The following is a 26,404-nucleotide window of genomic DNA, read 5'->3' on the forward strand; positions in this document are numbered from 1 at the left end:
TATTAGAGCAGAACAAAACTTGGATAAATTCAAGAGTAGTTTAAAATGTTTTCTTTTTAAAGACGTACGTCTAAATGAGAATTGCCTCATACATCATCAAATCTGTGACCATCTTCTATAAACAAAATCATTTGTTTCAAATGAAAAAATACAGGCTTATAGTTCAGGAACAAGGGGAATATAAGGACATAACAAACAACAGCAGCGTTGTTTGATTTGTACACGCAGCGTTGTTTGATTTGTACACGCTAGCTCTGAGTATTTTTCTTGATTTTTGGTTTTGAAACTCTGGACCGACTAACTGTGAAATTTGGTTGTCGGTGTTCTCCACTGGGCCATTATATTATATTATTTGGCATCCTGCTCCTGATGAAGACACGAAACGGAGTTTTGTCGAGTGGTGATGAATGACGATGAATGACGATATGTTCTTGGTTTGAGTGGTATTGTGTGTGTATATGTGTGGGGTTGGTAATAGTCTGAGCCCCTGGTTATATGTTATAGTTAATTGTTATAGTACTGATGCTTTATTAGCCACTATAGTTGGGTTATATGAGTGATATTCACATATTTTTTATATTTGCATTTGAATGTTTGAAATTCAATTTGTACTTGAGTCATTGCACTTTATTTTAATGAGAAAGATTTTGTTGCTATTATAGACAGAAATTCCTGTATTGGTGCTGGCACTGGCACTTTTCATGAGCATACAATTTGTTATCGTACTGTAGTTATTTGTTTCTCAGGGTCTGGGCAGATTTGCACATTTAGCACAATTTGCACAATATAATTCTTTTAATGGATTCTCATATTTATTTAGATTAACTTTTAGATGTTATACATTAACTTATTAATTTAAATGTTTTAGTATTTATTAAATTTGAGGCTTAAAATTATGCATGTGTAAATCTTCAACCACCATTCACATATTTTCCTTAGTTTTCATAACTTATCATATTTATTGTGTTGGTTTAGTCTGTGATGGGGTATTTGTTTGTTATGTCCTTATATTCCCCTTGTTCCTGAACTATAAGCCTGTATTTTTTCATTTGAAACGAATGATTTTGTTTATAGAAGATGGTCACAGATTTGATGATGTATGAGGCAATTCTCATTTAGACGTACGTCTGGTGCTAGTCACCTGTGAGACTTAGCCTGAGCCAAAAGGTTCCCATGATTCATGGTGGGCTCATACTGATATCTTTGACCTTAACTTCATTACTGTTCTTGTATTTAGTACAGTTACAGACTTCTAGCTCAGGCAAAAAGGGATTTAGCCAATTCTAGGAGTAATTTGATAATAGTTTTTATTGGCTATATACCTTATAGGGTTTTCTTTTTTTCTTTTTAAAGATGCATACGATTGAGTTATCCTTTCTTTTATTCTTGAAACCAATCCCTACCTTTTCATATCCCATTGTTTTTATCCTTTTGCGTTTTCTTTACTTATAAACTGTAGTTCTCCCTTTTTTCCTCTTGTTTACAATGCCCTTTCCCAATCAAGCCTGTTCTTGTATAAAGATTTTGTCTATTATCTGTTTTTTGTTCCCCATCTATATTTATAGATTTTATTGTACAATGCTTCGAATGGAATGATAAGTGTTTAATCAAAATTTTAATAAACTATGAAACTAATACCACTGCAGCCTAACACGGCTTCATAAAAGGGGAAGGTATATTTTACATATACATATGCAACATCATCATTCTTTGTTTTTGCCTATCACCTTCCATTACATTTCACATACACATGCAGGAATATTACCCTTTTTTATTTTATTTATTTATTTTTACTTTATCGCACTGCATAGATTTTTTTTTTTATCCTCCCCTGGATTCATTACATTTTTTTTAAATATATGTTGCTCTATTCAATGGAAGTAAAACCCAGATGTCTCAATCCATCCTCCTTTTTCTGGAGCCATATGGTAACCCTAATACAGGGAGAAGCCCAGAAAAGAGGGCTACATTTTCACATCAGGAAACGTGTCTCTCTGGATTCATCCATAGTGTCAAAGTGATATGAGTACCTTAGTTTCATGAGCTGGATTGAAGACTGCATACAGCACATGGCATATCCTCCAAAAGAGCAACACTGAAGGGTTATTTGTCAAATGAGGCTGCTACCAACCCCTGAATGTTAGAAACATATCGTCCAATATCATCCTTCTCAGATGAAGAGTAGAAGGGAAACACAGAGAAGAATATGTCATGCGTCAGTTTGTGAATATGGGAAAGAAAATGTTGACGTTCCAGCACTTACTTTACTCAGAGCCCTTGCCATCTCAAAGGTGCCAATAGTATCCATGTTTGCAGCAATGATGGGTATCCCAGTGTACTCTTGCTTGGAGTTGCGGAATGTGAAAGTGCGTATGAGATCTACCTGTAAATAGATGACAAGAATTGAGGATTATCATCAGTGAATCACAGCTTAGGCTTCCACTACATATTACATTTCATTGGTATGAAGATCGTAATCCACGTTGTTGTGATGTTTTGCTAAAAAGGGCAGAGGATAAGTATGAATCTATATTAAATGAAACTGAAACCCCTCAGTGCTTTGGTTAAGGTGAAGAAAAACTCCCTTTCAGCCATATTAATAAACAAAGTATTTCATATTAGAAGTAAGATGTCACATTGTCTACTGGAAGTTGATGGGGGCCAGATTCAGTAAATGGAACTAAAAGAATAGTGATGATTTTTTAGTTCCATTTACTGAATATTCAACTTTTTTAAAATAAAAAACTTTATTGATTTTCAAAGCTAACAAAGGATGTCAATGGGCCCCAAACCAAATTAAATAATTTGCTATGCCCCAACATATCCATATTCATCTTTTCATATTTGTACCCTAAACATAAACTAGCCCACCAAATAAGAAAGTTGTGGCGATCGCAATTCTTCCAATTTTATTCAACATTGTATTCCTCAGAATCTCATAATTTGAGTTAGCTTCTATTGGAATTTTTCTCTGTCTTAAACTTCCGAGGCTTACTATACAGCAAACAGAAGCTCTAAAAAAGCCTTTTAATATTATAGAGATACAGCGTGCTATTGCTGATATTTTTCTGGAAAGGCAGAAAGACAAAAACAAAGTGGGACATCCAGATGGTCAGAATTCTATGTCAACTTTATTACACTACTGGAAAAGTTGAAGTCCATCAGAGTGCAAACAAAATTATGTAAGTCTCTCTTGACACAGCTATGTTTCGGTGAGTCTGACAGTCTGATGCAGCAGAGGAAACGCCCTGGCGGGGCTGGCTACAAGCAGCCTGTATACAGCATTTCCTCTGCTAGCCGGCTGCCACTGCTGCTTTGGGAGGGCCCAATGATATGAAATACCGGCTCCACATGGGGAGGGTGGTCGATTGGAGACCAGACCCACACGGGGGAGGGAAGGGGTGGTCGGGTCAGGAGCAGGACAGCTGGGAGATGCCATGGGAGGGGGTGGTCAGAGATAGAGAAGACAAACCTGCAGAAGGAGGAGGGGAGGGGGAGGGAGAGAAGAAGGGAACAGATGGTGAACCACAATTGGGGGAGAGAGGAGGGAACATGGATGGTGGGGAGGGGTGGGGGACAGATATAAGGAAAATTTCTGGAGATAAGTTTTTAAATCTTGTGGCTGTCTAGCATCATTTTTAGATAGGCCTAAACAAAATCTAATATGTTTTAAACCTAATTGCAACGAATGAAGTGAGCTGCGGATGTTGCACAACTTGTGGGCTTACCGTACTTGGGGTGATTGTTGTTCAATTGGTTGTGATGTTGAGTCTTGATTTTTGTAATCTTGTCTTGCTTGGAGTGCCCTCTACTATATTGCATATATTGCAGGTAGCTCAAAATTCCATCCTAAGTATGTTGTTTAGATCAGTGGTTCCCAACCCTGTCCTGGAGGAACACCAGGCCAATTGGGTTTTCAGGCTAGCCCTAATGAATATGCATGAAGCAAATTTGCATGCCTATCACTTCCATCATATGCAAATCTCTCTCATGCATATTCATTAGGGCTAGCCTGAAAACCCGATTGGCCTGGTGTTCCTCCAGGACAGGGTTGGGAATCACTGGTTTAGATTAACAAAAAGTGAACATGTATCTGCCTATTACATCAAGTTATATTGGCTTAAGATGGATTTCTGGGTCCGATATAAGCTGTTGTTGGTAGTTTACCAAAGTCAGCATGAGTTGGCCCTGAAATACCTAATTGATTGTTTGGAGTATTATATCGCACTTCCCAGGTTGCATTCCTCTGAACATTGGGATCTGCAGGTCCACAACAAGAAAGGAGTTGGGACTTCAAACATCAAGGGTGGGGGTGTTCTCCTGCATTGGTCCAAAGGAATGGAACAGGCTTCCGCAATATATATGACAGCAAGAGAATATGGCGACATTTAAAAGATTGCTGAAACGCCATCTTTTCTGTAAAATGAAATATGGATGAAGAACAGATATCCATGTTGTGGCTGTAGGGAGGATGTTGTAGATGTTGAATATGATCGCTGTTAACTGTTTTATGGTTTTATTATATTTTTATATGGTTTTATGTTTGTAATCGTATTTATTATGGCTGTACAACAGAGGAGTCATGAGGATAAGATGTCAATAATTCAGCCACGGGTGTAAAATTCAAGATACACTTTATTGATTGTAGCACTGTGAAGACTCAAAGAGTCTGAGTCTTCGCAGTGCTACATACAATAGTGTATCTTGAATTTTACACCCATGGCTGAATTATTGACATCTTATCCTCACGACTCCTCTGTTGTGCTGTGTTCTTCTTGTCAGTGAGGCCTTCTTGGGCTTTTTCTTCAATTTATTATGTTGGTACATTTGTACTTCGCTTTGTATAAGACGAATAAGAAGTAAACACAGTACAATACAATGTATGATTATCTCCCAGCCGGTGAGAAATTATATGTGTGTGCTCACTGCAAAGAGCTTCTGGCTCTCAGAGAATGAGTCTGTTCCTTTGAGGCTGGAGCTGCAGACTTGGAGAAGCTGAGGGAGACAGAGAGGTACATAGAGGAGACCTACAAGGATGTTGTAGAAAAGTCTCACCTCCAGTCTGGCAGCCCTGTGCTGCCTTGGAGGGGGGCGGTCTCCTAAAAGAAGAACACCACCCTGGTGATGCAGGAAATGATCCTGTAGCCAGGACCTGCTCACTAGTGCTGCCCAATTCAGGAAAAAAATTTGATTCAATTTGGCCTATTGAATTGATTTTTCAATTCGATTCGATTCACTTTTCCTGCCCAATCGTGCATTTTTTCAAATGGCCTGGTGGGTTTATTTTTGTAGCCTCTTCACCCACCCTACCTTCCTTTGCACTCTCCAACTCCATGCCAGTGTTGTGGTTTAAACAAAAAAAAAAAAGACTTTTCCTCTCTCTGTTAGGTCCTAGCTCACGCTCACTGTCTTAACACCAGCTCTGGCAGGATACACATTTCAAATCTGACATATTTCAATTACAAAACAGAAAATACAATTATTTTTCTACCTTTTCTTGTCTGGTCATTTTATTATTCAAATCATGTTGGTCCCAGGCTCTGGTTTCTGTTTGTCTTCTATTAACTCACTCACCAGGGTCTCCTACCCATTTGATGTTTTCTTCTTTCTCCGTGCTCACCATTCATCTTCCATCTCTACCTTCCTTCCATTGCCATATCCAACATTTCTGTTTCTTTCCCACTATCTACCATCTCTCGCTCCCTGTCTTGTGTCAAACCTCTGTATTCCCCTCCATGCAGCAACTCTCTTTCTCACCTCCATTATCATGTGCAACATTTCTTTCTCTCTTCATACAACCATCTCTTCCTGTCCTCCACCTGTCCAACATTTCTCCCTCTCTCTTCTGAATGCATGTCTCCCTTCCCTCCACCATATGCAGGATTTCTCCCTCTCACCCCTTTCTACCTCTTCCAACAAAGTAAAAACCAAAAGATAAAAAGAAATAGGTAAGACATCACTTCACCAATCACAGAAAGGCTAGACCCACCCCCAGGCCCAGCCAGTTCCATCCATCCCCGCCCTGTCACACCCTGGTCTCACCCCAGCCCCACCTCTAATCCCACCCCAGCCCCACCCCCTGCTGCCTGCTCTCATTGGGAAGGACATCTGCGCATGTGCCCGACATCATCGCATCATATCCACGCATGCGCAGATGCTCTACTGTGTGAAGGAAAGCTTTTCAAAACCCGGACAAAGTGCTGGGTTTTGAAAAGCTGTCATAAGAACATAAGCAATGCCTCTGCTGGGTCAGACCTGAGGTCCATCATGCCCAGCAGTCCGCTCACGCGGCGGCCCAACAGGTCCAGGACCTGTGCAGTAATCCTCTATCTATACCCCTCTATCCCCTTTTCCAGCAGGAAATTGTCCAATCCTTTCTTGAACCCCAGTACTGTACTCTGCCCTATTACGCCTTCTGGAAGCGCATTCCAGGTGTCCACCACACGTTGGGTAAAGAAGAACTTCCTAGCATTCATTTTGAATCTGTCCCCTTTCAACTTTTCTGAATGCCCTCTTGTTCTTTTATTATTCGAAAGTTTGAAGAATCTGTCCCTCTCTATGCCCTTCATGATCTTGTAAGTCTCTATCATATCCCCTCTAAGTTTCCTCTTCTCCAGGGAAAAGAGACCCAGTTTCCGGACATCCTCAAAAGGAGGACTTGTCTGGGGAAATCCGGACATCTGGTAACCCTACCCAGAGATATTTTGGGTGCAGACAGTTGGAAAGCTTTCTGTAAACAGTCATATTTGGCGTGTAGGTCCTTGTGACATTCATGGAGAAGATGACCACAATTGTAAAGGAGTGTGAACTTCTTGAAATGATACAGTAAGAACTGCCACTTCTAAAGAAAATGCAAAACAAAGGCAACTCACGCTAACCAGGTGGGGAGCAAAAGGTGCTAATATTCAAAATATCTTTCCATTTAACTTCAGGAGATAACTAGACAAATCTTGCTTTTACAGTTCCTTATCTTGACCACTGATGAACGTTTATCAAGACAACTCATTTGGTTAACATTTAACCAGTTACAGGACTAGCCTGTAGTTTAAAATTATGTCCATGCCTTTATACTGCTTGGAAAAAAAGGAAGTTCTGGAGGCCTTTCTTTGAAAACAAACATAACAAAAAAAGGAGTGTTGCAGGAGTTTCAGGGCTAATTGCCCTAAGAGGATTCCACTAGATCCTCCCAAAAACTGAAGTTATCATTCCCCTCTGCAAAAGATATATCCCAAGTAGGAAAACTAGGAACATCCCTCCCCTTTAGAACCACAGAACTCTGGAACAACCTCACATCCCAGCTCAGAATTTCAAGCTCCCTCCAATCCTTCCGCAAACACCTGAAAACTTGGCTCTTTTCAAAAATCTAACACCTCCCGCTCTTTGGTACCCTGTCCCTCTTTATCTTCCTAGCTCCTTTCCTATAACCCTTCATTGTAGCTCCTTTTCAACCTAACCCTGTAAACCGTGCCGAGCTCTACGCTTGTGGAGATGGCGCGGTATACAAACCTAAGGTTTAGTTTAGTTTAGGATCGGTAAGACCATCTGCACCGATCGGATTTTTGGGCTGATTCAGAAAGATCTATTGATGCACTACAAAGTTTGCATGCAAATGACTCACACGGAGGTTCGTCGTAGTCACCGACTCTACCGTCCAATTGACTGCTCTCACATGTGCACAGAGCCAGCAGGGGAAGCCCGAACAGCTGAAAGGCAGTGGAAGCCCCGAAAACAGGCTCCTGCCACTCAGCCGTTCGGGGACAAGGAAACCTTTTTTTTTCTTTATGTGCTAATTATTATTTGTTAATTGCAAATTATCAGCATTGATTGGCTTGTTAAACCATTAAGGTGCATGCACAAATCGGCAATGCACACCAATATCTGTGTGCAACTTTGGTCACACTATATGGAATCACGTCCTTAATGTGCGCAAACAGACAATATACCACAAAACGCTTTAATGCACTTTGCGCTAACCTGTTTTTCACATGATAAGCACACATTAGGGCAGGGGTAGGGAACTCCGGTCCTCGAGAGCCTTATTCCAGTCGGGTTTTCAGGATTTCCCCAATGAATATGCATTGAAAGCAGTGCATACAACTAGATCTCATGCATATTTATTGGGGAAATCCTGAAAACCCGACTGGAATACGGCTCTTGAGGACCGGAGTTCCCTACCCCTGCATTAGGGCATAACGCCCTTTAGTAAAAGGGGCCCTGAATAGCTGTGGACAGTGAAACAGCTTTCCTAAATGTATCCAGAGAGCAGCTGAATATGACTGTCACTCAGATAGTACTGGACACTCAAATGGCCTCTTTTACAAAGCCGCAGCAACAGCCCTGAAGCCCTTTAAATCTCTATGGACTTCGGGGCCATTATAATAATAAATTTATTCTTTTATACCGCCATTACCCAAGAGTTCTAGGTGGTTTACAGCGTAAGAAACTGAACAATCAGCGAAGTACATACATATCATAAGATTAAAAATGGTAAAATAATTATAATGTTAAGAAGGCCTAATTATGTGATAAATTTGTCCAAAGCAGACTTTACTAATTTTTGAAAAGAACAGTAAGACCCGGCTTGATGAAGAAGACATTCACCAAGCCAACATTGAAGTTTGCCTGCCTGAAATGCTAAGGTCCTTTCAAAAAAGGTCTTATATCTAACACCATTTGGCTTGGGATAGGTAAATAAGTTAGAGCTTCTCGTAATCCTTGATGGTCTCTATAAAATTCAAAGTGAGGGAACAAATAAATTAGAGACTCTCCTGAAATCAGCTTAAAACAAATACAAGAAAAACTTAAATAGTATTCTTGCTTCCAAAGCTAGCCAATGCAATAATCGATAATATGGACTAATGTGGTCATTTTTCTTCAATGTGGTCATTTTTCTATCAATCGAACCGCAGCATTTTGGACTATTCTCAAACTTCTTAAAATCTTTTGGGAAGATCCTAAATAAATGATGTTACAATATTCTAGAATGAGTACAATATTCTAGAATATTCTAGAATATTCTAGAATGATTGTACCAGTAATCTAAAAGACACTGGATCAAAGTATTTTTTTTAATAGTCCGTAATTTCCACAATGTATAGAAATATTTTTGTACTACCAAATTTGTATGATTGATCCAAGTCAGCTGGCGGTCAAGCGTGATACCCAAGATTTTTATGAAATTGGTTATTGGATAGACATGTCCATTAAGACAAAGCGATGTTTCTGTTATTTTATCATTGGGACTGGCTAAAAAATTTTTTGTTTTCTCCATATTTAGTTTTAGCCTAAAACTGATAGTCATTTGCTCTGTCTGAAATAATATGGATGATATCTGATTTATAACTTCCACAGTGAACTTGTTTAAAGGAAACAAAATAGAGATGTCATCAGCGTATATGTGAAATTTCAAATTTAAATCTGCAATAGATATCCAAACTCTGCAATAGATATCCAAGTGGGGACATATAGATGTTAAACAGTGTAGGCAACAACGGAGAGCCCTGGGAAACGCCACAAGGGTTATTCCAGGGGTAAGAATAATTTCCATCACTAATCACTTGGTAGGATTGTGTTTTCAAGAATCCTTGGAACCGTTTCCAAACTTTGCCTGAGATCCCCATTGTGTCTAAACATCCCAACAGGATATCATGATCTACTAGATCAAAGGCACTGCTGAGATCCAGCACGGCTTTGTAAAACAGGCTGAAAGTGTCTGGACATTCAATGGCAGCCACTAACCATGTACTACCACTGAAAATCTGGACGATTTGCCTATAGCAACTCGTATAAAAAAAAACACAACAAAAAACCAGCTGCTGTGGGCTGAATATTTATTTATTTAAAACACTTGTAGCCCGCATATCAACCATCTATGCAGATAACAACGATACATACATAATTAAAACAAAACATTATATACATAGTAAAACAGCATAGCAGATTATTAAAATAACAACATACAATAAACTTGCACATATGCCTTAAAATAAAAAGCCAAGCAATTACAAGATTACAAAATAACCAAATTTGAAAAGGCAAGTCGAAAAAATAGGTTTTCAAACTTTTTCGAAATGCCAAAAAATCAGAGGTCAGACCGAGGGAATCTGGAACCAAGTGTGTGTGTGTATGGGGGGAGGGTGCGGGAGGGTTTTCTATTATGTATCCCAGCTTTAGATTAAAATGTTCCAGTTCCACTTCTGCTGAGGTTATACAAGGTTCACTGGCAATGCAGTGGTTCCCGCAACAACTTATTTATTTTTTCAGTTTTCTATACCATGCTCCCAGGGGAGATCATGAATTTATGCAGGTATTCAAACTTTTTTTTCCCAAAATTAAAACATGCAACATTGAAAGACTGTTGTCCTGCTTTGCAGCCCTCAACCAGTTGGCTGAAATGCTCTTCAAATCCTGTAAATGTGTTCATTTCAATCTTGCCCGCTTGATATAGTGACTGCAATTTCTTAAGTGTGTTAGGTGTCTTATTTATGGAATTTGCTACTGTTGACAATCCAAAATAAAGATGAGTTTTCAAAATATATCCTTGAAGTGATGTAGAATCAATATTAGTATTATTTTTTCATGTTTAATACCCAGTCTGATCAAGCAAGTCAAAGCACTTTACAAAATTAATAGTATGTGTAAGCCTGAAATCTTTTGGTGGCTCTCTCGTATTCGCACTGCAGCCCTTTACATGAAAAAGGTTGGAGACCACTGGCATAGGACATACCCTTTTTTTTTTAGTTGAGGACATGCATACAGCATTGTAAAAATTAATTCTCTCAGCAAAAAATTACTGTAACACCTTACACTTGGGATTATAGGAAGGCATCGCTCTGGGGACAGTACTACACCACAGCAAGATTACTGAGACAGACATTACTTAGGGAACACAGAGCACTGGGATTGAAATGATTACATCGGCTCCCAGTGGTTGCTCATTTAAAATGTAAAGCATTATCTCCACTATTCAAGATGCTACCCCCTTCATTCTGCAACCTGGCGCCTACATTTACAAGTTGGACATGTGCATAAGTTCTAGAACAGTGGCACTTGGGTGTGTGATTGTTACAGTTATGTGCCTAAGTGCTACTTGTATACTTTTAGCATGCAACTTAACATGCTTTAGTGAAAAGTGGCCTTAGCAAGTCCTTAAGTGGCTCTTCCCCCACACTAAGACCATTTTGCTGCTCAGTGGCATAGTAAGGGGGAGGGGGAACAGGGAGGCACATTGCCCTGGGCACTATCTTGGTGGGGGAACCAGCACCTCTCTGCCCCCCATGCCATGCTCACGCCCTCCATTCCCCACCCCCATACCTCTTTAAATCTTTGCCAGCACGAGCAAACTACTCTGGCCTTCTGCTTGTGCCAGCCTGGCTCCTTCTGAAATCACTTCCAGATCACAGGGCCAGGAAGTGATGTCAAACGGAAAGCCAAGGCTATAAGTGGTACATGAATACTATGCATAAATAAATAAGTTGCTCACACTGGCAAAGATTTAAAGAGGTAAAATTTAAAAAGGTACAGGATGGGAAGGGAGGGCATGAGCGTGGTGTGGAAGGAGTAGGGGGGGGAGAAAGGGGGCCCTGGGTACACCATGGCTGCTGCTGGAAATTGGCAATTTTCAATTTTCCAAATAGCCATGCAATGTTAGTATTAGCACAGTCATTACCAAAAATTAATGCATGAGCCCTTACTACCATGTATTTTCCAAGTTTATTAAAAACTTTCTATCTTGAACAATAAACAATGCCTTCTAAGCAGCTGTATAGTCTAAAGGGGAAAAGGTCATGGGTCTTCTGTATGAAGGGTAAGGGACCACCTGTTAATTGAAGTAGGCCGCTGCCCAGGCCTAGATTCAAAGGCGACCTCACACGCTATATACTGGTTTCAATAAGTATATATTTATTTAGTCAATCAATAACAGCTTACAGCAATAAAGCATTTAGCATATAGCGTAACAGAATAAGATGATCCTCAGCCCTGAAGGTCCTCCGGTGTCTGTTCTGCTCTTTCCCTCCCAGAGGCCTGATTTTATACATTTCTTGGTGGCTAACACCACGTTGGCCTAAATCACATGATACATCCTTATTGGCTATTTTCAAGTTTATTAGGATTTTATATACCGCCTATCAAGGTTATCTAAGCGTTTTTTTTACAATCAGGTACTCAAGCATTTTCCCTCTCTGTCCCGGTGAGCTCACAATCTATCTAACGTACCTGGGGCTATGGAAGATTAAGTGACTTGCCCAGGGTCACAAGGAGCAGCGCGGGGTTTGAACCCACAACCCCAGGGTGCTGAGGCTGTAGATCCAACCACTGCGCCACACACTCCTATGCACTACTGCCTAACTACATTCATTTATTGGCTGGTTTCACCTGCGTCATGTTATATGTTCGCCCTGTTTTCCGTAAGACCTAACCTTTTCCCCGAAATGCCTGTTTCTATACCATATAAGCATTTCCGAGCATCAAACCCCCTCCCAACTGTAAATATTTCTGACACCTGCTATTAGATGATATTTCTTGAGAATTCTATCTTCTGAGAATTCTATCTTCGGACCATGGTCTGTGTTTATCTCTTCATGGTATCTGGCTGGGTGGGCCCTGGTGCCAAACCGCAGCATTAGGACCTGTTATTTTCTCTCAAGCTTCACTGACACAGTAGTTAACTTAGCTTAAAGACTGGGTATTTCCCCATCCTTGTATGCCTTCTGGTAAATGATGTGAAATATCTTTTCACAGTTAATCTACTGTTTCTATCAGCTGCAGAGATAGATAAGGTAGATGTCAGTTGCAGGGGGAGAGAAAGGTTTCTGTAGAGAGAACAGTTTCTGTGAGCTTATGGTTTTTCCTTATCCCACTTCACCTGGTTTAATAATGTCAGGACTTACAGGGATCTTCCAGAACTTCCATGCTTTACCTTCTTTCCATCTTCCTCCTCCTCTCATAATCCAGCGCCAATCAGTTACCACTCAGCAATGTAGCTACATTGTCTTACCCATTCTTCATCCCCAGACACCCACTTTTCACCTGCTTATGCTCCTCCCCTGGCCACGCCCCCTTTTTGAGACATGCACACTAGAAAAATTCCTAAAAAATAGTTTGCACATGCACATTTGGAACTTACTGTGCATCCTGCAGTAAGACCTTTTAAGCTGCACTAAATATGGAATATACCTTCCGCAGCTTAGGAAAAGGAGCCCTTAATTCATAAATGCAAAAAGGTGTGCACAGGGGGAGGTGCACAGACAGGGCATGGGCATATCCAGCATATAACTAACAGAATACTGTACGTTATCTGCTAAAGTTGGCACATTTAGGCGCATAGGTCTGTGTCTGCTACCTTAGCATTCTATAACAGAATCTGGGTGCCCTGATTCCATTATAGAATTCGCACTGAACATGCCGCATCTATGCACCAAATCTGTAGTGCCCAGTTCTAGAATTGCTCCCTTTGTTCTTCTCCTTGACATACCCATTGAAGGTGCTTCTCAAGATCAGGCCCTATCTGAAATTCCTTCCTTGTGCTCCCCAAGATGGACAAACACCAGAAATCATGCACGCTTACTTGAAGGTCCAGGATTATGGAACTCATTACCCTGTGAGTGGAGCCTATGTTGTGATTTAAAAGATTTTAGAAGGCACCCTAAGAGCATTTCTTTGAGGTGTATGCAAAACTGACCTCATATGACTTCAGTTTGGTACACTGGATTGCATTTTATATATATAATTGTGTTATATAATAATGTCTGTGTTGCAATTGAATTGCAGTGTCTGGTAGCAGAGGAGTGCTCAAGGTTAATGGGGGACTGAGAGATATTATGAGTTAGCTTGCTATTAATAATCTTAAACTGAATTGAGACCAGACAGAGATTCTGGCTGTATAGAACGTCAGCCCACAAATGGCTAGGGCTGCAGGTCTTTATAGATGTGACCCCACTCCCAGTGAATTCAGAGAGATGGGATTTAGGTTTCTGTCTGGTTTCAGCTCCGCAGATGCAATACATCCTCAGATAGCCAAAGTTACTGGTACTTCATTCTTACAGCTTCAGTCTATATTGAAGTTGAAAATTTTGATAATGCTTAATTGGCTTGCATGTGATCCACAATACATCAGCCCAAGTTCTAGTAGAGAACACTATGACATCATTTCAAGATTAATTACTACTACTACTATTTATTATTTCTATAGTGCTACCAGATGCACGCAAGAGATGGTCCCTGCTTGAAAGAGCTTACAATCTAAGTTATGACAGACACACAGGACATAGGGTGAATCAATATATGGTGCTCATGAAGGGACAAACAAGGGAAGAAGAAGTAGTGAGGGTAGGGGCTATAGAGGGAATAAAAACAAATGTAGTATATTGCAAGCTGCAATAATTAGGACTTAAACACAGCTTTATTATTATTATAAAGCTTTAAAAAAAGTGGGCTTTGAGCCTGGATTTGAATACCACCAGGGATGGAGCCTGGCGTACCGATTCAGGCAGGTTGTTCCAGGCATAAGGTGCAGCAATGCAGAAAGGATGGAGTCGAGAGATGGCAGTAGATGAGACGGGTACAGACAAGAGAGGCTTGCCCAAAGTATGGAGCTCCTGGGGCCCTCCAGATAGATAAGAGAGGAGAGATATTGAGGAGCTGCACAGTGAGTACTCTTGTAGGTCAGTAAGAGGAGTTTGAACTGTATGCAGAAGCAGACAGTGAGCCAATAAAGCAACCTGAGGTGGTCTTTATGTTTGGCCTGTAGAGCCATTTCAGGACTGTGGCTAACATATGCCATATATTCCTCTCAGGTTGTGCGTTATAGTCTCAGGAAGTTGTTTTTGATGGTTCATCCTGTCAAGGAACTAGGCTAGATTCAACTAGAATCAGGGCCTTTTCTTATTGGGTCTCTCTGCTCTGGATCAAGCTTCTTAGACAGGTCTGTGGTGCACTGAAGAATTTCAAATTATGTCACATTCTGTACAATAGCCTGGCTTTTCTCTACATGTTTCAAGTTTCAAGTTTTATTAATTTTAATATACCGACTATCAAATTAATATCTGGCCGGTTGACAATAAATTTAAAAGATAGGAAGACTAAAATAGAATTAGCATATTAAAAATATTGTGTGAACATGAATAACAATTACAAGACATACTAGAGAGTGAGGGAGAGGGGAGAGGAGGGGAAAAGTTACATATTTGAGAAGAAGAAGGGGATAGTGGGGTTAGGATAAGACATAGTGGGTGGGGTCGCTTTATCAAAGCGGTTTGTTGCTGGTAAGAAGATGGGAGATGAGGTGTCTAAGTGTTAGCGAACGCATCGCGGAATAGGAAAGTTTTTAGGCCTGTCTTAAATTTATCTAATCGTTGTTCATCGCGGAGTTGCTGTGTTAGGGAGTTCCATAGTAGAGAGTTGCGCGGGGACAGAAATCCCACCCGTCCCCGTCAAAATCCCACCCGTCCCCGTGAGGAATCCCTCCGTCCCCACCCGTCCCCGTGAGGAATCCCTCCGTCCCCACCCGTCCCCGTGAGGAATCCCCTCCGTCCCCACCCGTCCCCGCGAGGAATCCCCTCCGTCCCCACCCGTCCCCGCGAGGAATCCCCTCCGTCACCATCCTTCCCTATAAACTTCAGAAATAGTTATTTTATTTAATTATGCTACTGAATTAAAGGCTCTGGTAGAGACCCATTTACAAATAAGCAAAGAGACTTTATTAATTTGGAAATATTAATTGGGAAGAATACATACTTTGTAAATGGGTTTCTACCAGAACCTCTAATATAAATATAAAATATAAATACTCAGCTGATGAGAGCCCACAAACTGTCAGCTGAGGACTTCCTTTGCAGTTGGCCTGGGGTCCCTTTTGCCAAGCTTGGCAGGCAGCAGTAGCGTCCCTGAGTCACAGATGCTGGCACCTCAGTGGCTCATGGATGCTGCCAGCGACTGCTGCGCTTGGTGGAGGGGAGTTCTGACCATCTCTAGAGGAGGTCCTCTGCTGGCGGTGCTTGGGGATCCCCACCAGTCACAGCAAGGGCCAACAAGTACTTCAACACTGTAGAAATAAAACCAGAAATGCATTTCCTTTTCTTTTGAACACAAAACAAAGATATCTGCCATATACATTTCCCAAGGCAGATGACTCTATGCAATGTCACCTCGGTAACAAAATACAAAAATAGACAAATACACCCCCTCCCTTTTTACTAAACCATAATAGTAGGTTTTAGCACAGGGAGTTACGCTGAATGCCTCGCACTGCTCTCAATGCTCATAGGCTCCCTGCGCTAAAAAACGATATTGCGGTTTAGTAAAAGGGAGCCATAGTGCAAAATATAGACAGCAGATATAAATTCTCAAAACAGACACATTTTGATCACTAAATTGAAAATAAAATCATTTTTCCTACCTTTGCTGTTTGGTGATTTCATGAGTCTCTGGTTGCACTTTCTTCTTCTGACTTGCATCCAATCTTTCTTCCTTTCTTTCAACCTCCTGTATGTTTCCTCTCCTCCAGACCTCATTCTCTCCCCCAACTTTTTCTTTCTGTCTCCCTGTTCCCCCTTCTTTCTGTCTCTCTGTCTGCCCCCTTTCTTTCTTTCTCCGTGCCCTCCCCCAAGCCACTCGGTTTGCTGCCACCGCCATCGGGGAATAGCCCCCAAGCCACCGCTGTCCCAAGCTTTCCCTGCAGAAGCGTCGTGCTGACCAGCATTCCGCTCCCTGACGTCAATTCTGACGTAGGAGAGGAAGTCCCGGGCCAACAAGGCATTTCTCCTCATTCCATCCAGCCTGAGCCCCATCTCTCCTTGATCCAGCATTTCCCTTCTGTGTTTGTCAGAATTACCATTCCACCTATTTTCCAGCATCACCCTTCTTTGTATCCATCTCACATATATCCCTATCTCACCACTTTTTCAGAATCTTCATTTGTCTCTGTCCTTGTCTTTACCCCATGTTCACCATTTGCCCTTTCAATGTCTTTATCTCCCCCCCTCCCCACTTTTCAGCATTACTTCTATGTCTCTATTTCACCTCCTCTTCATGTCCCTTCTGTATCTCTATCCTTATTCAGTAGGTCCTGCTTACCCTTTCTCTTCTTTGTGTCACTATCTCCATTTTCAGCTTTCCCCCCTTTTCCTTTGTTACTGCACCCGGTAGCCAGAATCTTTCCACCCTCCCTCCACTCCGGCCCAGCCCAGTATGAAATATTTCCTTTTGTTTCCCTCCCCTCTCTCTTTCTCTCTCTCTTCTCCTCCCTCACCCACGAGTCCTGCATCTGGCCCTCTCCCTTCTACCTGCACCTGGCAACACCCCCCTGCTCTGCGGCTCTCTTAAGCAACTCGTCAGCAGCAGTGATCAAGACAAGCTGCCAACATCGAGGCCTTCCCTCTACGAGTCCCGCCTTTGTGGAAAAAGGAAGTTGAAACAAGCGGGACTCGCAGAGGGTAGGCCCCGACGTCAGAAGCTTGTGTCGATCGCTGCTGCTGAGTTGCCGAAGAGAGCCGTGGAGCAGGGGGTGTGGCCGGAAGCAGGTAGAAGGGAGAAGGAGATAGGAAGGCTGTAGAAGCTGCAGAGCATAACACCGACCCCGGCCAGGATGATTTCTTTTTCAGGCTGCTGCTGCTGCCGCTGCCACCCCCCACCCGAAATGACAAAAATAGCCTAATGCCCGCGTTGGGAAATAGCCATGCTGAGCAGTGAGCTCAGAACGTACACAGATGAAAGCCTTGCTTGCTGATTGGTCCGGCGGCATGGCAGGGCGGGACCGCCGGACCAATCAGCAAGCAAGACTTTCATCTGTGTACGTGCTGAGCTCACTGCTCAGCATGGCTATTTCCCGCCGCGACGCTGGACTTGTAAGCTGCATGCCTGCATCGCCAGAATTTAGGTAGGCTGTTTTCATCCCCGTGGGAGTCCCGTGGGCCAGGGGGCGTCCCCGTGGGAGTCCCGTGGGTCAGGGGGCATCCCCGTGGGAGTCCCGTGTGCCAGGGGGCGTCCCCGTGGGAGTCCCGTGGGCCTGGGGGGGAACCCGCGGGATCCCCGCGATCCCCGTTCCCGTGCAGACCTCTATCTGCCATAGGGTTGGGGCAGTTACTGCGAAGTTTACTTTTCGTGTATAGTAAAAATCTTGTATGGAGGGAATGAAAAGGAGTTTTTGATCAGTTGATCTTAATGTGCGTGGGGAACATTGGGGAATGAGGAGTTTATCAAGGAATGAGGGCAGATGAGACTGTTTTATTTTGAAGGAAAGTAAGATGATTTTGTAGGTGATACGGTGGGTGATGGGGAGCCAATGTTCTTTTTTTAGAAGAGGAGTGACATGGTCATATTTGCCAATTTTGTAAATAAGTTTTATTGCGGTGTTTTGTATTAGTTGTAGGCATCAAATTTCTTTTTGAGGGAGACCATTGAGAAGTGAATTGCAGTAGTCTAGATGGGAGATGACTAATGAGTGTATCAGAATGGTGATTGAGTTGATCTCTAGGACGGAGGTTAAAGATCGGATGATGCGTAATTTGAAAAAACAGGTTCTGACAACTGAACTTATATGGTCGTGGAAGGTGAGATCCCTGTCGATGGTGACGCCTAATAGTTTTATTTTAGTATCCATTTGGATTGGAGTGGATTTGATTGAAATATTTTCCAGTAGGGATTCTGCGGTTTTGATTGGAAGCAGGAGGCTTCGGGATTTATCTAGGTTAAGGGAGAGTTTATTTGTGAACAGCCAATCATATATAATGTCCAATTTGTTATTTATGTCTTTTATATCAGAAATGTTTGATGTGTTGATTGGGTGGAGAAGTTGTATGTCATCGGCATATGCGAAGATAGTACATGAGCTAGAGCAGTGTTTTTTAAACCTTTTTACACCCGTGGACCGGCAGAAATAAAAGAATTATTTTGTGGACTGGCAAACTACTAGGACTAAAATTTAAAAACCACGTTTCCACCCTATCTCCGTGAGCTCGGTCCCCACAAATCATCTGATCCCATCCACACAAGCCTCAGTTATGATTTTATATTGAATGTATTTTATTAAAGTATAAAAAGAAACAATATTCTGTACAATTATCATTTTATAAATACAAATAATACAGAGCAAGGATCAACAAAATCCCTGTCTCCCCTCCCCTTCACATATATCCCCTCTACTATCAAGAAAGCTGAACAAGCCAAATTATTACAGAATGCTACACAGAAATATCATGCTAACAGAATACTGCAGTCACACATGACAGGAATAGTTTTAGGGGAGTGCAACTAGGGCAACTGCCCCCTGGTCAGAGAGCACTCTAAGCCAGCTGGAAGCTAAAGAAGCACTGCCTGGGCTTTGCAGTCCCCAGTTATGTCTAACACCAACTCTAGCAGGATATATATTTCAAATCTGATATATTCTAATCACAAAATAGAAATAAAATTATTTTTTCTACCTTTTGTCGTCTCTGGTTTCTGCTTTCATTTTTTTTTCACTATCTTCCTTCCAGCATCTGCCCTCTCTGTCTCTTCAATCCACTGTCTGTCCTCTCCCCCCTTCTATATGGTATCTGTCTTCTTTCTATGCCCCTCTCCCCTTTCCATCCAGCCTCTCTCCTTTTTACGTTTCATTCCAGCTTCACTGCTCTCTTCATTTTTCTCTCTCCTACACCAGATCTACCATCGTTGTCCCTCTCTGCTTATTTTTCTGCTGATCCCTTCCCATCATCAATCTCTCTACTTTCTCATGCCCGTCTCTCCCCTTCCCCTTTATAATCTTCCTGCCAGCTGTTTCCTTCCTTTTTCCCTTCTCCCTTCCCTCCTCCTCCTGTCCAGCAGTAACTCTCTTCCCTTCCTCCCCTCCCAGAAGTATCTCTCCTTCTCTTTCCCTCCAGGTCAAGTAGCAGCGGTCCCTTTTTTTCCCTTGCCCAGCAGCTTCCCAGATTTCTTTCCCTCCTCCCCTCCCAGCAGCATTTCTCCTTCTCCCTCTCCAGTATAGCTGTCCATTTTTTTCCCTTGCCCAGCAGCTTCACAGACTCCAATAGTAGCTTTCTCCTCTCCCAGAAGCTCTCCTTACTTCCCAACGCAGCGATTCAGGAAGACAGCCTCGGGTCCTATGTTGGGTAGTGCCGCCTCTGAGGAAAGAGGAAGTTGCATCATCAGAGGCAGCCGCGAATCAGCAAAAGCCCCAAGGCTACCTTCCTAAATCGCTGCGCTGGGAAGTAAGGACAGCTGTAGAGAGGGGAGAAAGCCACTGTTGGAGGCTCCCCATGATCTCTCCGGCCCAGCGCGGACCAGATGAAAATAACTCGTCGATCTTGCCGGCCCTGTGCGGACTGGCAGGAAATTGAAGTTAGTCAATCTCGCTGGCCCTGCACAGACCGGCAGAAATTTCCTGTGGTTGAAGAATAGTGAGCTAGAGAAATTAACCTTCACCCCCACCCACCCCTTTATCAAGCTACACTAGAGGTTTTTAGCACAGGTTGGCAAGGTAAGTGCTCCAATGCTCAAAGGAATTCTATGAGAGTTGGAGCATTTACTGTACCGACTCACGCAAAAAACCTCTAGAACAGCTTAATAAAAGGGGCCCTGATGAAAGAAACATTGTGGTGTGCTCTACGTAGGGAGCAGATGATGGTATTTCTCTGGTGAGAGTGAAGGGTAGCATTTTGGGCTTTGAACAGGTGAGAATACCTTTTAAGGTAGTACCGCGATGGGGAGAGTTAGTTGTGATATTCGTAGTTTTCTTATATTATGTATTTCTGTGTTTCAGGTGTGTTTTAATCCGGTGAACCGCTTTGGACAAGTTTGAGCTGGTAAGACCATTTATAAAAACTTTTAAATACATAAATTTGAGAGAATCTAGTTTTCTGTAAAATTACTTACTTTTTAAAGAGGACATATGGCTCTTAGGTTGTTTTGATCACTAGATGATACGAGTTGTAGTTTGTTAGGCCCCACAAGGGATTTGTTTATGGGTAGGGTTATTAATTGGAGTGGAGGGTTTCCTTGTGAGGGGATTGGACAAAGTTGATTAGCTCCATTTTATATGGACTTTTTTTTATGTCATATTGATTTATGTCATTGTTTGTGCTACTACTGATGAAACTTGCCTTGAATGCACTTTTGTGGGAATGTGAGAGATAAATTATTTAAATACAGTACATAGGATGTCTAAGGTCAAAATGGAGGGTATTAATAGAGCTAGCCTTCTGTCTCCATCTCCTATATCTTTTGAAATCATTTTTTTGTTTTATCTGTGCTTTTGCTAAATATTGCTTAAATACCTGCTTTTACAGCTATTTATATTTATGTTGTTTTTTAATTATTATTATTTATACTTGGCCTCCAGAGGCCACAAAAATGTTGGTGAATCCTCATTGTGTACAGTAAAAACAAATAAGTGCTGTATTTGGAAAAAATACAACCCAAATAAGTGTTGTATTTGGAAAAAAAGCCAAACTTTATAAGCATGTAAAGTGAGCACATAAGATAATGGGAAGATGTTCCTTAACCCTTTAATTGACAGACGGTGAAACGGCTGCTTTACATAACTTGATGTTGAACGAAAGCAACAGTGCCAAGTAAACAGACATTTGGAGATGCAAATCTCCCATAAGAGCCATAGAAGACACATGTTGCTTCTGAGCAACAATACCAAATAAAGGATTAAAATAAAGTTTCAAGTTTATTAAAAATTTGATATACCAAGGTGATTGTGCAATTTTTAAAAAATAGGGTAAAACAGATAGCATATCAAAAAAATTAACAACAAACTAAACTAAAGGCTTTGTAGAGAAGTACTCACTGTGTATGTCTGGCTTTGGGAAAATGCATAACCTTGATCTAGTAAAAAAAAGGTGTCATTTGATATTTATAGGGGGGGAGGGGTGTGTGTATTTCTTAGCCCTTATTTACTGTTTTGGTCACTGTCATATTTTCTATGGAGCTCTTTAAGAGAGGGACAGGGTTTAGGCACTTTCGGGTGTGCACTTTTGATTTTGTAGTGTTTGGTTTTTTTAAATAAAACTTTATTGATTTTCAAACTTTGACAACGCAATACAATTAATTTAAACATAAACACTACACAGAACGCACTTTAAATACACAATTAATACATAAAACAATCATTTTCTCCCTCCCTCCTTCCCATAACTAATACAAGACGACATACATATGTAATTACAATAGTATAGCTAAATAAATTTGGCAAACCAGAATACATTCCCCTCCCCCCACCCTGGATGTGTAAGGAAATCTAATAAAAGGAAAGATACATGACAGTTAAGACAAAAAAAAACAGTCAATGGATTCCACACCATCTTAAATGCATTACTATAACCCAAACATTCCGTTTGCCCACTAAAAAGTGTAATTCAGTCGATCATAGTTCTTCCAGTTACGTGTAACCATTTGGATTTTGTAGTGTTTTTTGGTTTATTTTGTTCACTTCTACAGCAGAGGATATTCATCAGAGAAATGTTGCATCGCTCCCAGATAAGTTCATCTTTTTGTCTGGGTTTTACAAGCTATATATGATGCACTAGATGAGACTACACTGTGGTGATGATGGTCCCAGGTAGCAACCTCTGCTCTAGACATCACATTGATTTCCATTTGAGCACTGAGGTATGCGGATCTGAACACAGTCTTTAACACATATGATTATTTGGTTATATAAAGGACTAATTATTAATTTTCTATTATAACCTATATATATAGTGGGGGGTTTTAAAAAATATAATTCATAGAGCCTGAGTGTAATCCAACATTGAGTTCTTTAAGAGCTGCCAAAATAAGCTGGTCTCCCCTGTGGAGACTGCCCTAGTTTCGCTGGTACTCATGGAATACTGCGTTCAGTATTGGTCGCCGCACCTCAAGAAGGACATGGCGGTACTTGAAAGAGTCCAAAGGAGAGCAACGAGAATGGTAAGAGGGCTGGAACACTGCCCATACGCCGAGAGGCTGGATAGGCTGGGGCTCTTCTCTCTGGAGAAAAGGAGGCTCAGGGGAGATATGATAGAAACCTTCAAGATCATGAGGGGCATAGAGAGGGTGGATAGGGACAGATTCTTCAGACTGAAGGGGACAGCTAATACGAGGGGGCATTCTGAGAAACTGAAGGGAGATAGGTTCAAAACAAACGCAAGGAAGTTTTTTTTCACCCAGAGGGTCGTGGACACTTGGAATGCATTACCGGAGGAAGTGATCAGGCAGAGTACGGTCCAGGGATTCAAACAGGGATTGGACGGATTCCTGAGGGATAAAGGGATCATGGGATACTGAAGGAGGAGCTGGGATGTAACACAAGTATAGAAAGTTAACCAGGTAATGAGTAAAAACCAACCAGGTAGTGCATGTGAAAGACCGGAGGGCTAGGGCTTCGATAGGAAGGCAGGACTTAAATGGGAAGCCAAGGTGGCAAGGGAGCCCCTTCTGATGATTCTGACAGGTCGTGACCTGTTTGGGCCGCCGCGGGAGCGGACTGCTGGGCAGGATGGACCTGTGGTCTGACCGGCGGAGGCACTGCTTATGTTCTTATGTGCCCTGCTCTGGCTGTGTAGTTTCTTAGGGCTCCTTTTACAAAGGTGCCCTAGGGGTTTAAAGGCCTAATAGCACTCGCTAAATCGGGCGCTAGCTACTACCTGCTTAAAGGCGGTAGTTTTTGGCCAGCTGTGGGAGTTAGCTTGATGAAAAGTCGCCCGCGTTAACCCCGCTAGCGCGCCTTTGTAAAAGGAGCCTTTAGTATTGGAAGGACAAGCTGCAAATTCTGTAGCGTGGTGGCGAAGCTTAACTAAGGAGTAAAACCGTGACTCAGCGTCACCTTCACTAGGCTCCAAGAAACACAACCCCCCCCCCCCCCAAACAAGCGTCACGCGATTTGGAAGAGTTTTGCTTTACACGCTGGAATCAGCCACGAGGGCAACGCGGTTGGAAGGACTCGGCTTTGAGGGTCCCCGGCGCTATCGGCTCCCCAACTGCACCGTGTGTTGCAGAAGCCGAGCCTGCTGCAGCTCCGTGAAGGTGACTGACTTTCGGCGCCAGGAGCAGCAAAGAATCTCAAATTACCAAGAAGCGAAACGCGTCATTCCTTAACCCTTTCAGGACCAAGGGACATATTTGTCCCATAACTTTAAAATCCTATAAATTTTGATTGGGATAGTCTACAGTTCTAAATTTGATATGTACGGATTCCATAGGATACTGCCTTTATGTAAACAAACTGGTTCCGACATTCATTCATTAGCGTCGTTGCTAGATTGACGAGAAGATTCACTTGCCACACTGTCCATAAGCCAGAAGTGTGATTTTTTTAAATAAAAATAATGATATTTCACAAAAAAAATCAATTTTTTGGCATCTGCAAGCCCTTTTTACCATAAAAATGTCGTCAAAACCACAAAAATTGGCCTACGATCCTTATGGTCCTGAAAGGGTTAAGCGTTTCTACGTCCTTTTAAGATCCCCCGCGGCAAGGTGTTCGCCTCTCGCTCTGAAACCGGCCTGGCGCAGTCATGGCCCCCTTCCGTGCGCTCTGCTGTACTTCAGTTGTTGTTTTTTTTCCTGTTGCCTCGGCAAAGACACCTCGATCTACTTTCTGGGGAGCTTCCCGAGCAACTGCTTCCGACAGCACCTTTCCTTTCCCCCTTAATATTGGATTGCATAATAAAACCCTACTTCTAAGCAAAGAATACGCGAGCAGTGCAGAAGAGGACGCATGTGCAACAAGATATTGTGTCGTGTTGACCAATAAAAAGGATTTTAAAAAAATCATGTTTCTTGTTGGGTGCCTGCAGACCACAGCTCTTCCAGGAAGGCATCATGTCCCCCCCCCTCAGTTCCCAGCAACGTGCAGATCTCCTGAAGTAGGGCTATAATTCTCACCCCCACCCTCCAGCCCCAAATAAAAACCCAGAAGGAAGGTTAAACACATCAGCAAAAGCAACTCAAGTGGAAAGGGCCAAATCTTTTCTTCCCACATATTTGCAGATGCACCTGCTCAGAATGGACCGATTTGTCCTACAAATAAAACCTTCTAAACCGGGTAACATTTTGCTATTCAAAAAACTAGGCAAAAAAAAAGCCATGCATACCAATTTCCCTTCTTCTAGGTATACAATTAAACCTCTCTCTCATCCTTCCACAGAGGTCACTTAGCCCCTCTTCAGGTAAAAGATGTTTGGCTGCCTTCCTTCTGGAGATAAACGAGTTGGGGTTGGGTTGTTTTGGGTTTTTTTAGGGGGGGGGGGTTAACCTACCGTACAACAGCTTAGACCGGCGGAGGGTTAACTACAGTAAACGCTTGCTGCTATACGGAGCGTCTCACCTCGGCTCTGCTTTTAAGGCTGCTTCTTTTGGGTCTGAGAAGGACATCTTTAAAGTCCAGTTTGAGATCCGCGTCCACCCGGGGCATCTCGCTGAATTTGCTCCCCTGCCGCCGTTTAAGCCGGTTGCTGAGCAGAGGGGGGCCAAAGCCCGCCGTCCTCGCAGACACGGTATTTATAGGGAGCGAAGGGCCAAAGCCTGTAACTTTATTAGGCAAAGGTTTGTTTTTAGAATGTGCCTGTGCAGAGCCGGTCCTGTCCCTGCTCTGCCGGTTTGCACAGTGCTCCCTCTCTCTCGCACTCTCTGCGCCTGTGTGTGCAGAACCGGCGGCTCAGTTCAGTGCAACTGAGCCAAAGCACTGCGGTAAAGTCGGCAATACTTCAGCTGCCAGACAAGACAGCTAAGCTGGTGCTTCTGATGGCGTCTGGTGATCAGGGCCCGTGTTAGACATGCTGGAGCCCAGGGCAGAAGTTAAGGAGGGGGTCTCTACAGTGACGGGGGGGGGGGGTTCCACTCATGGCCCCGTCTTGGTGGGAGCGCCGGCACCCGTCCTTCTCTCCCCCCCTCCCCCCCACACACTTTCATCAGGGCAGGATTCATTTGTCGAGGGCCCCCTGCCTCGCCCCACCATGCACCCAGGCGGAAACAGGAAGCTGTGTCAGAGAGAAGCTTTGGGCAAGCATCACCGCTTGCATTGCTTGTCTTACTTTCTGTCAATGGGGGGGGGGGGGCCATGTTGCCGATTGGGGGGGCCTGCGTTGCCAATTGATGCTGAAGGGGCCCATCGCAGTTTGGAGAAAACAATGTTGATGCCTTCCTTCATCGGGCCCCCCTGACCATTTCAGGCCCTAGGCACGTGCCTACTTGGCCTATTGGTTAATCCTGCCCTGACTGTCGTGCACCCCTTCCCTCATACCTCTTTAACATTCCCGGCACGAGCAGCAACCCCAATCTGCTACTCGCAACATCATCGGCTCTTTCTCCGACATCACTTCTTGGACCCCTGTCTAAGAAGTGACCGAGAGGGAAGGGGCAGACACGCGTGGCAGGAGAGGGCGGGGATGGAGCGGATGGGAGTGGGGTGGAGAAGAGGGCGAGCAGGGCACCCCCCCCCCCA

At 42.8% G+C, this 26,404-nt stretch overlaps 1 protein-coding gene across 2 annotated transcripts in view; it reads right to left on the minus strand.

Annotated features, from left to right (window-relative positions):
* Positions 1–25,742, minus strand: part of GMPR (guanosine monophosphate reductase) — a 116,940-nt gene extending 91,198 nt beyond the window's left edge. The window contains exons 1-2 of one of the 2 annotated variants that reach the window (XM_033934605.1): positions 25,289–25,742; positions 2,264–2,383 (exon numbers count right to left, since the gene is read on the minus strand). In XM_033934605.1, coding sequence (XP_033790496.1) covers positions 2,264–2,383; positions 25,289–25,375 — 207 coding nt within the window. In that variant the 5' untranslated portion in view covers positions 25,376–25,742. Of the gene's footprint in view, positions 1–2,263; positions 2,384–25,055; positions 25,169–25,288 lie in introns of those variants that run through there. The other variant, XM_033934606.1, reaches the window with a different exon arrangement.
* Positions 25,743–26,404: the final 662 nt, after the last annotated feature.

Source organism: Geotrypetes seraphini, chromosome 2 (assembly GCF_902459505.1).
Source record: "Geotrypetes seraphini chromosome 2, aGeoSer1.1, whole genome shotgun sequence".
NCBI classification, from domain to species: domain Eukaryota; kingdom Metazoa; phylum Chordata; class Amphibia; order Gymnophiona; family Dermophiidae; genus Geotrypetes; species Geotrypetes seraphini.